A 17,689-nucleotide genomic window follows, 5' to 3' on the forward strand; every position below is an offset into this window, starting at 1 on the left:
TAGGTAGTACTATTGTTGTCGAAGTAGTTGTCTAATTAGTTTCGTTAGGTGGTACGTGGTAGACAATATATATATATATATATATATATATATAGTCAGTATTTTCCTTAAAAATCAGCTATTTGATTTAATCACAAGGGTTATGTATGTTCTTTATTTGGATCTGCTGTTTTACATGAGCTTCCAGAATATTTAAGAAAAAAATACAAAACTTTATGACCTTTCAGGCCTTGAAAACGTTTTTTTTTTTCAAACTCTAGGACTTCCCAGGTTTTCAATGACCCATGGGAACACTGAGGTATGTTAGAAGTCAGTGTCTAGGAACTGGTCATTGTAAGTCAGTATTTTAGTTCAATTACTAAAGATTGTCAATAACATAATTTTTATACAATATAAGAAGTTAGTGTTGTCAAAATGTGTATTAAATGATGCATTTGCAAATAAGGATGCTTAAAAACCTGTGATTCTACTTCTGTATTTATTTATTTATTCATTTAACAAACCGATTAAGAGTAAATAATTATGAGTTTTGGAATTACAATAAATATAATATTCTTTTAATGGCTGGAGACGGCGTGAATGGGTAATGTTGAAAAACTTTAATATAAGTTTAACATAACAGCAAATGTACAACGTTCCGACAAGGTTTTGTCATCATTCAGGTACTATAATATTCTTTTGGAAGTGCCATTGTTGTAATTTTTATTTTTTGCTTTAATAAGTACGCCAATACATTAAATATAATCTATGGACATTATTACGTTTTCCGAACAAGTTTACAGTTTTCGGTGGTAAAACAATTGTATGTTTTAACGTATTTATCATCATTATTACGTCATTTTTAGGCAACCGAGAGATGTCGTTAGAAGCTGCCCTATGCCTGATAAAAGCTTTTAATCTCGTATGGAAATTGTGCTTTAACTTTTGGGTTATGAATATGATACAACGGTAACTGTAAAATTGTATGAAAAAAAAAGGTACCTAGCCCTTTGGTTTGAATTTTGATTTAAGGGATTAATTTCTATTTGAAATTAAACCTATTAAAGAAACACATTATAAAATTAATAATAATATATAAATTTAAAACTATCAAGTAAAATATTATATGGACAAAAACAACTGGGAATGGGATAGTAATAAGACATCCCAGATATATTCACTGTATTAATATTTATGTATATTTAAACTTCCAAAGCGAAATATTATACTAGAGAGATAAAAATCATTTTTAAGTAGAAATGTTATGCCTTACCTAAAAATTAAAACAAATTACATTTGTTCAAAAGTTGGTATTTCCAAATGACTGCCCTCAATATTACAATTTTACAGGTAATTGGCGTTTGAATAATATAACGTTTATGTCTAATAAGATGCAAGTCAACATCCAGCGTGATTTTACACTGGACTACTTGTATATTAATTATCATAACTTACTCTCGCAATAATGTAACGCAGTACAATTGTATTTATAGTTATAACTTTCTTATAGATATATGTTAATTGCTTTTTTAACTTTCATATTGGCCTAATACTTTAGTATTTACACTAAATTACAGGTTCGCATACTTAAGTTATACTTAAACTTAAAGAAAATGCTGTATCCTGCATCTGAGTTTTAACATTAAATTGTATAACCTTTTAAAATCAACATTTTAAAGCTCTAAATGATTTAAAATACCTATAAAAGTATTATTTCTAAAGTGCAAAAATGCTGCGTATGTTCAAAATCAGATATAAACAGATGGTGAAACTGAAAGATAGGCATCTATTTCATTACTATTTTATCATGTTAAATATTTTACAACAATGACACTATATGCGCTAAAATTTATCAAGCATGGTCAAATATAACTTACCAGGGCCGGGTGATTCCTCGACTTGAGGCTGAGATGAGGCAGTAGAAACGTTAGAATCACTGTTCATGGTGTCAGGTTGTTAATGTTACATCCTACCTATCCATTGCTTTGCATTTGCAGCTTGGAGTCTTCACTCCTTTCTCTTATTGACACAGTGACAGTGTCCTGTCTCAAGTTGTTAAACCACAATAAATATCCCTGTCTGTAAATTTACTAATGTTAGTCTGGATCTTGCTTATGCAAGCCCAAAACAAACATGTAGAAAAAAGCATTGAATATCGTGCCTTTTCAAAAATTTCCAGTTCCAGTGCTACACAGGGAAATAAATAATCAAGGACAAGGCCTAGAGCGAGCACGTAACTTCACTTTCAGCAATAGTGAGCACGCGCGAAAGTGGGTTAGATAGGTCGCTTAGATCATTAAAATTAGGTCATTGACGCTATTGAAATACACATTCGATGGAAATATACACAAGTATATTTAATGGCGATTAATACCAACTAATTGTTATAAAATCATAAGGTCTTATATGGTTATGAAATTTCATTTTCAAAGTCATTTCAGGCTACAGCTTTTACTTTGACGTAAGCGACATAATAAACACTAAATCATGTGGTCAATTTCTACAAAGCATTCCTGTAACTAAAGTTCTTAACAAATAAAGATAGTTTTCCCTGACGTCAATACATTTGTGTTTTTTTCCTAGTCTGTATTATAATCTATATCTTGTTCCCGAAACTTCAGAAATTGATTATTCTAGCTAAGAATAATTGAAAGCTGTCCTAAGCACTTTTTGTCCAGGAATTCAAACTTGGTAGAGAATATATATTTATTTATATTTTTTAGGGTATGATTTCTGGGCTTACAAAATAGCTAGATTTCGAACACTGCTTTTAAATATGTAACAAGGTAATATTAAACAAAGAAGAAGCGTATACATCTCCCATTTGATTCGCAATTGTTAATCACCTTGAATACTTTAAATACTCTCTTACGTGGCTCAGAATACCTCATGTTGGCGTCTGATAAAAAAAAAGAGAATTCAAAAAATCATATGATGTCTCGGACTTCCCACCAGAATGTGGTATTGCGAGGGAGTGTCCAGGAATGGCTAGTTAACGAGTTGGAAATATTACCAATAGCAAAGTCTCTTGTATATCCGATATATAAAGAAGTTGTTAATGTTCTCATATATCGTTAATAGCCTGATACTTCAGAAATACTTGTTTTTATCAAAATAGTTTTACTTACTTACTGTTTGACTAGGATCATATGAATATTGGAAGACAATTCCTAATTAACCACTGAAGAAGGAATGTTTACCTTCCGAAAATCTCGGTTTATTTTCGGATATTCGTTTTGTAATAATTCATCTAATTTTTGTTTCTCTGTGGTATTTTATTTTTATAAAAACAAAAACATATCATTGCCAAACCTACAAATTAAATTGTAGTTGTCATGGTTAGTAGCTTATACGATAAATATTACTGATTAATTACTAATTTCCCTATTATTATGATTAATACTGCTATTAGTACTAATTACCAATTGCTTATACCTTTTGTTTGGGTTAATTCATACTATGCTACAATTTTCAGGTTAGTCCTGAGAAGTAGCAAAGATTTAATCGGGAGTTTTCTTGTTAGAAAGGCAGGAGGATTATCTGGACTCTCACATCGTAGTCTGATATATCACAAAGCGAATCTGAGTTTTGACTTTGACCAAGCTGAAAGAAGAGACAAGACACAATGTAAACAAAGTGCAAAGAAATCTATACTCAAATCAAAGGCAAATAATGAAAGTAGGTGAGTTTACAGGATAATTAACAATGCCTTATTGTCAAAGAACGAGAGTACCAAATTCTCTATCTTATTCTCAATATAGTTTATTACTGACCAATCTTTTATAAACAGAGTTTCTAAATGAAAGATATGCAATTTTATGCATAAGATTCTGCCTATCCTATTATACTTTTTCAGTTCTTAAGCAAAATGATGCATGCCGGAATTTGTGCACATTGTGACAACCATTTTTCAACACATTTTGGTTAATAAATGTGCCTGATAATATAATGATCAATGATGCATTAGACCTCTGTCGAATTCAGAGTCCATCTAAATAATTTTACACTAATCTCCAATCAAATAAAAGTATGCATTCTGTATAATTTTAAATAGATTGGTGAAAAGCATACACCAGGAAGATGGATGATGAAACATTTAAAACATACTCCTTTGCTGATCCTTTCTGGTCATCTTCCATTGCAGTTCAAGGAGTTTGTGCATTTCCAAGATGTTTGGATACCTTTTGGTTCAATGTACATTTTCCAATTAGTTAGCTGTTCATCATTTAGCAGTTAAAAGGAGCCCTACTTTTAAATGTTGGTTTAATGTAAACATCAAGCAAATAAGACAGTGTTGAATCGATCCTACTAGTATTAATATTTTGTCTACAGCCCCAACAACTCCTCCCCCTCCACTCTCCAACATTTTCTCACCAACTCTGAGAGAATTGGAAATATGACCAATTTGGCAAAGAAAGGGCTCTAATTATCTTCCATGAACATAGAATTAGTAGGGATGGAACTATAAAGATTCTGATAAAATAGAAGCAGTCAAACATATGTAAAAAAATTGTTACACTATTGGTTATCACAGTTGTATTCAGAGCTTTAAATAATTGTCTCTTTTCCATCAAAATCCACACAGGTGGGTTAAGTTACTTAGAACACCTTTTGACAAGACAAATTATTCTTCTCTTTCTATGTTATTACCATACAAGCTGTGAAATTCACTTTATAAATCGCCACTATACGCTTTTTATGGCTAAATTCACAATTATGCAGTCTAACTTCACTTTTATACTTTCACTTTCGTTAACTTACTTACTTGCATTATCTTGTTCGCCTATATATATACATATGTATATATACATTACCTGACTGAGGTCTAGAACTTTCTAAGAACTACGAGACGTAACGAAGTAACAATACTTATTTAAAGCAATGAGAAAAATTCAGAAGGTCTGAGTAGCATGATGTCAATTCACAACAATTGAACTGCACAACAAACGATTCGTAAACAGCTATTTAAGCAAACTGGCCATAACTATTGCTTCTAAAATAACTTACTTTAACGCTCACACAATATAAACTAAATAATACTCCCGTACTAAACTTAAAATGAACAATCCTGTATATCTAACAAAATACTTGATCAAAGTGGATCAGTAATATTAAAGTGACTTATGAATTTCAAGAACCTGAAGATATGATCTCTTATTGCATAGTTTCAGTTTCATCATACAACACTAATTGGGTTAGGAGCATGTCTGTTTACTGAATGTTCTGATTTAGGCCACAATAGCAGCAGTAGCTTCATATTATTGAATATGTATGCGAAAAGTATAGGTAGTTAGGGAGGCAATACCTTCCTACTTTCTTGTTTTGCCAAAGTTGTATTTAGGTATAGAGAGAAGTATAATCATAACATAACCATCAACTTTTCTTACCCAAACTGTTCTAGTCAGATTATTTGTTGTAGTTAAGTGTTAAAGGTTGAAAATTATATCAAGAAAACTGCATGAAATTTCTATGATTAAGAGATAAAAAAGAGCTTATTTTCCCCACTAAATCAGAGCTCATGCACTGTGCTCCACTAGAATTCGGTGACAAATTCCTTACTTCATTTCGTGAGCTATACCATGGCTATAGATAGCAAACTCATGCGTTCATGGTTCCCCCAAATATGGTTAAAACGTGAAAAAAATACATAGTTTGGACGTAAAAAGTATTGGATCTAAAGTTATACAAAATCTTAAGAAGCATAAAAGTGTATTTACCTGAAAACTCAGAACCAAGCATAGGTTTAAAAAATCACAAAATGTAATTGCCTTCTTCCAGAGCTATCCATTAATACAACTTTACTAAGCAAATATTTTGAAGTGTAAAAATAATTTATTGTGTTCTGGTGGCACTGCTCTTATTTGTGACAACAGTGGTGATTGTCTTGTTTCGGATGACCATGGGATTGTTTATTGTAGTTTTGAGGACAATGGTCATCATGGTCCAGAAGACAATGGAAGCTGCTGTTACAGTGTATAAAGTATTGGTGGTGCTATTACTCTGTTCTGTCTTTATGACTAGGAATGTGTATGAAGCATAGGGCTTTTGCTCAGTAGAAGCACTTGCTAGACAAGTAATGGCATTGTCAAAAAGTGTAATTCCTCAAGGGTCCTTTGATTTTCAGATTCCCAGCTTTTATCCTGTGGCAGCCAAATAAATTTTATTTGCATTACAATACAACGTTTAATGTCATAAAATGATCTTGTAGTTAGGTTTAAAAACTGTGTGAATACTTGCTGAAGGTAATGTGAAGTTTCTATGTTACTTAGAGCTGGCTAGCTCATTCTATTTTTTATTATCTTACTTTCACGTTTTTAAGTACGGAAAATTATTGTGTGATACTTTTCATCCTTACTGCTTTGAGGCATGGCCACAAGCCTCGTGAAGTGATTGAACAATTTAAGAACTTCTTAAATATCCCTACAAGCTAAGTATTCAATGCTTACCAACGTGATATATTCAGGTAAAACTTAATTAATCTCAACGCAATCGGATTGGTCTACTTAATAACAGGAGGTTGAACACGATATTTATTACAAAGTACTTCTGTGTTATTTGGTTTTAACTGAGTTTGATAAAGAAAGAGATTGGACACAAATGTACAAAAAACACAATGAAACAATCTTTATTTATATCTACAAACAAAATAAAAACAATGTGTGTCCAGGATGAATGACAGCACCTTTACTATATAGTTAACTTTCTGTATTCTCCTAACAATTTATAAAAGATGCTTGACAAAATTTACTTAACATTTATTGTTAAACTGTACGGGAGCATTACAATGTACAAAGAAAAGACTTATACTTCACTTATCAAACTGGGTTTTGAATTTAAGAGAGCGAGAGAGCTAACTAAGAGATTATAGTATTATATACTCAGTTTTATAACACTATATTCTGAGGACGCGTACATCACCTATATCACTGTTAGTCAAACCCATTGAAATATAAGGGAGATCGTAACATCGATAAATCACATGAACTATCATTGAAGGATACTTCTGTTGACATTCCTGCACAACATGCAGCATTACAACCATGGATAGAACATGTATTATCTCCTAGAGAACAAAAATAGTGTAGTACAGGACATATTATGTGTTTTCCATCTCTTTAGTTAGAAAGTAATTTTTTTAAATTATATTCATTTTAGATTGTAAATATTCAATAAAGCTACACAATGGGCTATCTGTGCTTTGCCCACTGCTGGTTTTTAGCATGATAAGGCCTCAGGCTTATCGCTGAGCCACTGATCAATTAAATGACGAACCTTTAATAATATTAATTATATTTTTCATAGTTTCTTTTTTGAAGACTGTGAGGCTCAAGCAAGTTACCAAACTTTTACATTCTCTAAGAGCAAAGAGAAACCAGTGGGCAATTAGACAATTATCCGCTTTTCTTACAGGAATAACAATGCCTTATGTTGGACAGGGAGCCAACTGTGGTATTGTTGTCGACTAATCGTATAATAGCTGCAGAAAGCCACGCCCTTTGTCAGCCCTATTGCAGATTGTTGTTTTTTGTTTAGTAATGGATTAAGGTTTCTTCTTGTATTTAAGATCATGTATTTCCTCTGAATCTTAGCTTTTTGTGTGTGCTTCAACTTTGTAAGTGTTCAGTAGAGGCCAGGTAGGTTTCTGCTGAGTTTTTTTTTTTTTTATTGTTGTTGTTGTTTTGCGTTCTTGTCAGTTTATAAAACACGATCACTTGTGCTTTTTTATTGTATTGTTTTGTATAGCATCTTGAATTTGTATTATTAAATATTTTTGTGTTTAGATATGAGTTTTGTATATTCCTTGTGTGACCTAACAACAAGCGCTACTCTAAACGAAACAAACCTTAATACACGATATCCTAGAATTTCCGTTAGCGAGCTTAAAGACCTGCTTTAAAGTAAGTCCGCGTGCTAGAAGGTAGCACAAAAGGAATTAAGGCAGTTAGAACGAGGTGAATTTATTGGCTTTCTCTACCATGTATTATATGAAACGTGCATATATATACAGAAGATAGTAACCTTGTTATATTGAAATACCACTCCTGTAATGGCCTGGTTCCAAAAGGGGATCATGAAACTCCACTTGTCCTCCATAATTCCCCAAATGAACAATATTTTCTTAACATTAGACTAACCTCTTTAAGAGCTGTTTATTACGCTCTATATATGCAAAAGCCTTGTTTTTATGTTGCAAAATATCAATATCTTTGATTGAAATAGCTAGTTCCAAAAATAATATTTGGTATGATATCCCGATGTGGCAGTATGAAAAATTAGCTTAGCGGAAAGGGTAAACATGTTGAGATTAATTATTAAACTTCAATACATATAAGTTGTTACAGTAATATTAGGCTGTAAAGTTTTATTGGATTAAAAAATTATAACTGTACTAGAAACTTCTGTCTCATGACGGACAAGTATTGCCAAATGCCAACGCAACTTTTGTAGGTTATAGAAGGTGGAATATTGGAAGAGAGGAAAAGCAACATGTTTAGAAGAGTGGGGCGTGCAATTGACCTTCCAGCCAGTGCTGTGAGTCAATGTTCAAATTTATTTTTAGAACAAGTCAACAATACGCGAAGAAAATTGAGATAAAAGTAGGTGTATCTTATAAACAAAAATAATGCTGAAAATCATAAACATCCTTCAGAAAATTCAAGAATAGGAAAATCTTAGTAAGTTAGTGGTATGAAGAATAAAGATTTAAATAGGTCCTGCTATGGTATGAAGAATAAAGATTTAAATAGGTCCTGCTATATGCTATCATCATCTACTGGCCTGATTGATAACCGACTAGAAAATTTGGTTTCGTGTGAATTTCGCGCAAAGCTGCACCAGGGCTAGCTGTCCCTAATTTAGCAGTGAAAGACTAGAGGGAAGGCAGCTAGTCATCACCACCCATCGCCAACTCTTGGGTTACTCTTTTACTAACAAATATTGGGATTTATTGTCACATTATAACGCCCATCGTTTATTTTTTGGCTTAACAACAAATAAACATTAAAAAAAGCCTGAATGTGTTATTACAAATTAATATATTTTGTTTGTAATACAAAAAAAGAATAGGCCAAATATGAATTACGTTCTATTTAAATAAATAGTTACACATAATATAACTGTTATTTGTCAATTACAAAAAAGTTACATATTTTGTTACTTTCTAAAGTTTGCAGACTGAGGAATCATAACTATAGGTTTTGTGTTACCAAGGAAGAAAAACTGCATAATAAGTAAAAATTATTCACACTATGCTTTTAACTTATAAGAGAATATAAGTTAGAATAGACTTTTAAACTTCTGTTATTTATTATTATGGAAATTTCACACTTCAATGATCCATGCTTTGAGAAATAATTTCAAAAACGTTAAATATTTATTAATAGAATAAATATCTTCTACCTTCTTTCAAGGGTGATAAAAGTTGTCGCAGTAATTATAGATCTTTAGTCTTACATCGGTGGTGGGAAAAGAATTTGAAAGCCTGATAAAAGATGATTTGCAAAATAATTTAACATAGATTAAAACTTAGTCAGCATGATTGATTTCACTAAGGGAAAATCGTGCCTAACTAATTTTTATGGTCCTTTGAAAAACTTACTGCTAATGTAGATAAGGGTACAGATGTGGATATGGTGTACCTGGATTTTCAGAAAGCATTTGACAGAAAATACTGCCTTACAAAAGGATTTGGATTATTTGGTGAGTTCAGTGAATAAATGGCAGATGGAGTTTAATTATAATAAATGCAAGGTAATGTATGTGGGATATCACAATTTGAATTATGAATATAATTTTGATGGGAATAACTTCAACAGTGATTTGGGAGAAAGAGATCTTGGAGTTCTGGCTGATCAGTCTCTTAAGCCATCTAAGCAATGTGCCCTTGCTAGTGGTGGTACAAACAAGATTTTAAGTTGCATCTACAGAATTATCGAATACAAGTTTAAAGAGCTTATAGTGTCAATGTATAGGTCATTAGTTATGCCACAATTGGAGTATTGTGTTCAGTCTTGAGCTACTTATCTGAGAAAGGACATTGAATTGTTGGAAATGGTTCAAACGAGAGCTATTATACGAGGAAACTGTTTACTCTTGAAAAAAGAAAAGAAAAAAAAAGGATTAGAGAGGATTTGAGTAAGGTATCTAAGATTTGTAAGGAAATTGGTAGTGTTTATGCATCATCTCTTTCCATACTTAATGGTGAGAATAGTAAGGCTAAAGGATACAAATATAAATTTTGGAAGGGAAGAAATCATCTTCATCTGAGATAGCCTTATTTTTCTAAGAGAATGGTTGGCCTTCAGAATGAGTTACCTTGAGATGTGTTAGATTCTGTTAATTTAAGGGAGTTTAAGGGAAGCATGATAAATATTTGAATTGTACATGCTGATTTTGGACGATTTAATTTTATTTTTATAGTTTAGTATAATGGATGAGATGGTGTAGTTCGACGAAAATGTTCTTTGTTGTCGTTTAATGTTATGCTATTTAATTACTGTTGTGTAAAAGACGCATTTGAAAGAAGCGATAATGAAATTATATGTCCAGAGTACATCTATCTCGGGAGTTATAAGGTCCTTATTATTTTTGTCAAATATACTTCACGTTTTATAAGCTGGCGCCCCCAAGTAGCACAGCGGTATGTCTACGGACTTACAACGCCAGAATCCGGGTTTCGATACCCGTGGTGGGCAGAGCACAGATAGCCCATTGTGTGGCTTTGTGCTTAATTACAAACAAAAAAACAAACTTATAAGCTGTACTTATACTGTTGTAATTTGTTTAATTTAAATGTTAGCCAGAAGGTGCATATTATGTTAAGATCAAGTAAGTTCCGGAAAAATCTAGAAAAAAGAGTAAAATACAGATAGACGTTTCCTGAGACATCGAGAGGTTAGTTGCAGAGTGAGTTTAAAAATAGTCAGGTATATAGTTAAGAGATAAATAGAGTTGTTCCAAGATAAAGAGTTGAATCAGTTCGTGTGTTTTCGTGAAATATTCAGATTTGTGTTAGCTAAATGCTTACATAAATGCAGTACAATTTGAAAGTCATTTGTAATGTGGGCCTTATAATAGTTTACGACAGTGTACACGTGTTCAGTCTTGTAGAAATATAAAGGAAGAAATAAACTAATTTATTACTGCTACATGGATTTGACTTTGAATTATTTTTACCAAGGAAGCTGCCAGTGATAAAACAATGCTAAAACGTTTGATGTCAGAAGTAGGGTTTATTGTTATAAAAAGAAGATATAACTTTAACCATAAACTGAGATAGTGTTCATGAAGTCAAAGAGTGTGTGTGTGTGTGTGTGTGTGTGTGTTATGGCAAATCCACATCGGGCTATCTGCTGTGTCCAATGAGGGAAATCGAACCCCTTATTTTAGTATTGTAAATCTGTAGACTTACTGCTGTTCCACTTGGGGATAAGAATGAGAGCAAACTTTACTTGAGATGAGAAAATTATTGACACAAGACCAGGAAGAAATTTACAAAAAAATTAAAAGAAGACCAGGAAGAGTTGGAAAGAAAATTCAAAGAAAGAGACATAAAAATAGAATAAAACGAATAATAGGGAGAGATAGAGAAAATAAAAGAAGACCAAGAAGACTGTGACAAGAATTTAACAGAAGAGTTAAAAAAGAGAGATGAAATATTTAAAGAAGAATTAAAATCAAAAATAAATCTGAGTGAAAATAAGATCAATGAAACTATAGAGAACAGACAGAGGGTTTACAACAACAAGTTGCATTAGGACATCGATGAAGAATGGAGAAGCTTTAATGGAAAAATTGAAGAAGTATAGCAAAGCTGTAATGACAAAATTGACCAAGTAAAGAAAGACATCAATGAGGTTGAAAATAACCTCAAGTCGAATTTTTAAATGTAAATATTTAACCAGCCACACTTTTTTCTGCATCGATTCAAGAGTTTCAACTTAAACACACCATCTACTACAAGATATGGAAGAGGAGAACTTATTTGGTCTACAGTTTTTACCATTACTGCTGTGCCATTTGCTATTAAGGGACCTACCTTGACTATTCCAACCATAAAACTATCAAATACAATTCCAGAATTCAACAAGCCAGTTCAACATCAGCCAATAGAGAAACCAACAGACTATGATGGAAAAGTACCATGGGAGTTATACCAGACTCAGTTTGAAATTATTTCCAAAGTAAATGGGTGGAATACTGAACAACAAACTAGAGATGTTTGCATGGTACATGGAAGTAGGAAAGTGGCAACAAAAATATGAGGGAAGTGTTTAGTATGAGAGCTCATTTATATCCACTGAGAGTTATCGGGTATATTCAGTTACTTACTTGATTAACAGTGAATTCGTACAAGTAAGTTTATTCTTGTAAGTTATGCATAGGAGCATTAGCGAGAATTTCTGTTGAAACGATATTTGTGAATTCAGGCCTACAATTTGTGTCAAAGTGAACTGAGCCTGTAGAAACATTATGGATGAAATAAAGTTATTCATTTTTGATATGTGAACGGATTTCGCATTATTTTCACTAAATAATTTGAGAGAAATCACCCAACATTGGTATCAGAAGTGAGATGGTTTTGTTGAAAATAAAATATAACTTTGACTAAACTTTAAACTTTATGATGACAACCTGGGGAAGAAGTAAAGTCAAATCTTTATTTGAGATGAAGAAACAAATGAAAAGAAGTCAAGAAGAAAGAGACAGAAAATTAAAAGAAGAGTAAGAAAAAGAGATGGAAATATAAATGACCAAGAAGAAATTTAGGGAAAATCAAAAGAAGATCAAGAAATAAGAGGCAGCAATTTAAAAGAAGAATTAAAGTAAAGAGGCACAAACTTCAAACTTTATGATGACACCCTGGGTAAGAAGCAAAGTCAAAACTTTATTTGAAATGATGAAATAGCTGAAAAGAAATTAAGAAGAAAGAGACAGAAAATTAAAAGAAGATCAAGAAGAAATTTATAGAAAATTTAAATAAGAGTAAGAAAAAAATATGAAAATATAAAAGACCAAGAAGAACTTTATAGAAAATCAAAAGAAGATCAAGAGATAAGAGGCAGGAATTTAAGAGAAGAATTAAAGGAAAGAGGCACAGTATTTAAAGAAGAATTAAAAACAAAAATAAATATGATTGAAGACACAATTGATAAAGTTATTGGAGAGTACAGAAGGATTTCAACAAAAAAAAAAGATTGAGAAAGCACTGAAAGGTAAGGAAAAGTAGAAGAAAAGGTAAGGAAAACTAGAAGAAATACAAAAAGACAACAAGAAAGTACAGAAAAGCTGTAATGACGAAGTCGAAAAAGAACAAAAAAGCCACTGATAGAAAAAATGATTGGAAAATAACTGGTAAATGTAAAAATCAACCCATTCACACCTCTTTCTACATCTGTCCAAGAGTTCCAACATTATTTACTATTAAATATGTTGTTCCATCTGTAACTGCAAGGCCTTCTTGGACTACTCCAATCATGACACTACCAAACCAAGTTCCAGAATTTAGCTTACCAGCTCAACAACATCATTTAATCAAGAAATCAATGGATTATAATGGAAATGTACAATGAGAGGAATACCAGGCTCAATTCAAAATCATTCCAAGAGTGAATGGGTGGGATAATGAACAACATGCCATCTATCTAGTTGCCTACTTAAAAGAACCAGCTTTGATAACATTAAGTAACCTTCCAGCTGAGAGCCATAACAGCTATCAAGCACTGGTAGCTGATTCATTAAACAGGTTCAGAATAACATTTAACAAGGAAGTATCCAGAGCAAAAATTCCAGAACATGGTATAGAGGGAAAAAAAAGACTTAGCCAAACTTGTGGAAGATTTTAAAAGCTTGCTCATCTATCATACCTGGATGCTCCTCGTGAAATGGCAGATTCATTGTCATGTGACCAGTTTATAGATAACATAACAGGTGAGGATATGAAGTAAAGTAATGTACATCTTTAAAGGAAGTTCTGTAGTGGCAACGGAACCTGAATCCATTAAAGTTGTGGATAAACAACTAAATGTACCATCTAGAAGCTATGAGGACATCAGATCGAGTAGTGTTGAAACAATAACTCCTCCTGACAACAGTTCGGAAGAAATGAAAATATTAGTTATACAATTAATTATAGAAATTGTAGGAAATAAACAAAAAAATAGATGTTTCCAATTTAACTTGTAAGGAGTATTGCTTGGAACTGCAAACCAAAGCCTGTATAGAATAAAAGTATTCCTAAAAGATACTAAAAAGAGTAAATTGTGGAAAATATGGCCATTGCAGCCGAAGCTGTAAGGAATCAACAGCTGTTATTCATCCAAGAAGACAAAGCCTGACCAGGTCAAAGGAACAACAAAGAACTAATCAGAAACAACAACAAAACGGGAATTAGCTGGATCTATGGCAATACAAAATTCCTATATAATTTGAGTTATTAACTTCTATCTAAATTTTATTTAAATATAATTAGTTGTCATTTCCTGGTGAATATTGTTGTGATCAACGACAAAATGCTTAAAATATCAGACATTTAATTATGTTTTACTTTTTTAACGAGAGATGGCATAAGATTGTTAACCCCATAACTTATTTTCCGGATGTGGATTTCCGCTAAATACATGTACACTTTACAGCTAAGCGTGAGAGTGTAGTTGAAATACAAGTATTAAAATGGCTAAGTTAATTTTTGTGGTAAAGAATTTATGTTTATTTAGTATATAAATCACTTCAGTATATAGTCAAGTTTATAGCAAAACGAAGAATATATAACTTTGTATCATTCTGAAGCCGAAGGTGAGAATAAATTTTTATGAAAACTGAAATTAACTTTTTGATTTTTATGCTAATATATATATATGAAACGTGAATTAGGGCTAAAGGTAACCCTAATAAATAACCAGTAACTTGAGAGCCATAGAAAATACAGCCTTTACAAATTACAATGTCCACTTTTCTGTTCATTAACGTTAATATTTTATTTATTTAAATTATTATTATTTTTTACCTCAACGAACATTTATCTAGGTAATTTATTGTTAAACTTAAATGTTAGTGTAAACTGTAAGTTATTTGAACTTAGGTTAGTTAGAATTAGAAGTGGATTTTGATTATATTGGCAGTGACGCTGACAGTAACTAAGTAAGACTTTCGCTTATGCCAGTTTTGGTTATGCCCTATGGTTGACTCCTGGTTGTTCTCTTAACACCTAAAGTAACGGAATTTGGAAGCTTCTATTTCGAAGTTCGAGCATGAAGCCTTCATAAGTAAGAACATTACAAAGAGAAAAGTGACAAAAGGTAATCTGGAACATCAAAGTCTTGAGTCACGAAAATAAACCAAGCAAAATCAGGAACTCTTGCAAAACAACAGACAGTATACATAGTAGAGTTGAACTGCTAAAAGAAGGCATTTAAGTTAACAGACTTTGTGTATATATGAAGTTTTGAAACAGCTATTTGTGGGATAATAGATGTTTTTCTATTATTTATATATATTTTCTATATCAACATTAGTTATCAAGTCTATTGCAACCAAAAATTCTACTATGTAATAAGATGTATGACATTTCATGCCAAACTTGCAGGACTTTCTACAGCAACATTTACTGATCCACTTTCAGATGTAGATTTTATAATTATATAATCATTATTTAATCATAATTGTGTTAAAGTTATGTAGAAAAAAGAAATTGCAAAAGATATAAACATGGAGAAAGTTTACATGAAAATGTCCAAAAGGCACTGGGGATATTCTGCTTCTTCAGTTAATTTCCAAATAGAAGGTGAAAAACTGTCAAGCAAACAACTAAAGAGCATGAATAACAAGGGGTAAGACTAAGAACATCCTTAGCTAACCTGTCATTCACTATCTGTGACTTGATTGTTGGCATGATATTAACCCTACGACACCAGTTACTATGTACAAAAATAAATAAATAGGTTATAGATTGTAAGTCTAAACCACTCGTAGTCTTAAGTTTGATAATATAATCAGCCAGTACCCAGCAACATAAGTATCAGAGTAATGTAAAGAAACTGTATTACTCTCCTTATTATTATCAAATTAAAATTTTAGAAAAATAGTTGCTAATATTTCTTATTTGGTATATATTTTTTACCATTCTGACATTGCAGAATTAAAAACTTAGACTGGCACCTTCTCTCTAAAAGAGCTGAACATGTATGTGGCAGTAGAATACATCACCTAGAAGTAGATATATATCATAAACATCGTGTCAACAACTATACATATTCTAAAGTAGGGTGGCTCGTCAACCTAAGCTGGAGAAAAGTGTATTTCAGTTGTCCTTCTTGAGTCTTGACCAACAGCATGTTAGATATAAAGAGATGATACATCATTTTTATCAAACTATATGAGCAAAACATGAAGATAAAGTTTGATTTTATTTAATCTTAAAATGCAAAGAAATATATGAACATATATTTAATTCCAAGTTACATTAATGTTAAATTGAGCTACAGATAATGTCTAAAAACTTGTTACAATTACAACATGATAGTGCAGTTCAGAATGTTTTTATTTTTCAAATTAACAGTTGAAATTTATATAGCTATTCACTCTTGTGCAACTACACATTGAAGTGCTATTTTCAAAGGTTTGTTTGCTAGCCAGGAATTTCAAGGTGTGTCTAAAAGTGCAAAAGTTCATCAGGCGATATTCAAGTAGTGTAAAATTCTTTTTTCTTTTGTTAACAAAAAAACCATTTGACAACATTTCAGTAGTAATCACATGGGAAAATTTGATTTGTTTAATGCTCATTATTTAAACAAAAGTTGTTGTATTAAAGTAAAAACACATATTATATGTAACCTTCCATCCATGTATTGGATTAGTCCATTATGGTGGGAGCACAGGGGAGTAAGTTTAGTGGTCTGCATTGCTTCAGTAAAATGTACTGAATGCCTAGCGTACAAGGCTTAAGAGAAGTGTTATGGTAGAATAAGTATGAAACATAAAATATATGTTGACACTAATAATCTTAACATTGAAAAAGGAGCAACAGTGTAACTCTACATTTCTTCTCCAGGACATATGTTTATTTAATCAACAGTGATATTAAAAAGATCTGACTGATAATAACACAATTGTCTTTTTTTTTGTTATAATTGAGGGTACATACTCATTTTATTATTGAACTATTTATGTTACTCTGTTTTGCTGTTTATTTATTATATTTATTAGGTATGATTAATTAATCAAACATTTTATGTTAAAAAGACTGGCTGTTAACCTGTTTGGGACAGTTACTGTTAACTACTTCAGCATGGGCTTGGTCCCTGGGACTGATCTCATAACCATTTTGTGCTTGTTATAATTTTAATGCTATAACTTTTGAATTAGTATGCGTATGTTAATGAAATTTGGCAGATTATCAGTAAACATTGCAGTGCTTTCATATTCAAAATTTCAAATTTTTTTATTAAGTCTTAAGGTTTGTAAAGCAATGTTTTTCCTCAAGCCTTTTTTTTTTTCACATGTTGGATAAGCAACATGCAAAGTAATTTTCATTTTAAGATTAAAAATACTTTTGTGCATCAGAAAATGCTCAAATTTCACATGTGAAATCTTTATAATGTCCAGATAGTTATCAAACATTTTTTAAGAAAAAACTATATTTTATCTGTTATTTTCAGTAGAGTATCTCTGTATGGGTCTGGTTGATTTTACTGATCTCATAAATATTTAAAAA

General features: G+C 31.6%; 2 protein-coding genes and 1 long non-coding RNA gene across 6 annotated transcripts in view; 1 reads left to right on the forward strand and 2 right to left on the reverse strand.

The window, feature by feature from the left end:
* LOC106456944 (nuclear hormone receptor FTZ-F1-like) overlaps positions 1–2,222 on the reverse strand; it is a 65,013-nt gene extending 62,791 nt beyond the window's left edge. The window contains exon 1 of the mRNA XM_013916322.2: positions 1,857–2,222. Coding sequence (XP_013771776.1) covers positions 1,857–1,923 — 67 coding nt within the window. The 5' untranslated portion in view covers positions 1,924–2,222. The remainder of the gene's footprint in view (positions 1–1,856) is intronic.
* Positions 2,223–10,199: 7,977 nt separating this feature from the next.
* Positions 10,200–17,689, reverse strand: part of LOC111085208 — a 15,839-nt gene continuing 8,349 nt past the window's right edge. Inside the window, exon 3 of the long non-coding RNA XR_002610041.1 lies at positions 10,200–10,277. This is a non-coding gene — a long non-coding RNA (uncharacterized LOC111085208). The remainder of the gene's footprint in view (positions 10,278–17,689) is intronic.
* The window catches only part of LOC106456939 (G-protein-signaling modulator 2-like), a 56,801-nt gene continuing 53,722 nt past the window's right edge, over positions 14,611–17,689 (forward strand). For 3 of the 4 annotated variants that reach the window (XR_002610040.1, XM_013916317.2, XM_022382735.1), the window contains exon 1: positions 14,611–14,772. The gene's annotated coding sequence lies outside the window, so the exon portion shown is untranslated. Of the gene's footprint in view, positions 14,773–15,147; positions 15,276–17,689 lie in introns of those variants that run through there. The other variant, XM_022382733.1, reaches the window with a different exon arrangement.

The sequence above is a fragment of the Limulus polyphemus genome, unplaced genomic scaffold (assembly GCF_000517525.1).
Source record: "Limulus polyphemus unplaced genomic scaffold, Limulus_polyphemus-2.1.2 Scaffold273, whole genome shotgun sequence".
In the NCBI taxonomy this organism is placed as follows: domain Eukaryota; kingdom Metazoa; phylum Arthropoda; class Merostomata; order Xiphosura; family Limulidae; genus Limulus; species Limulus polyphemus.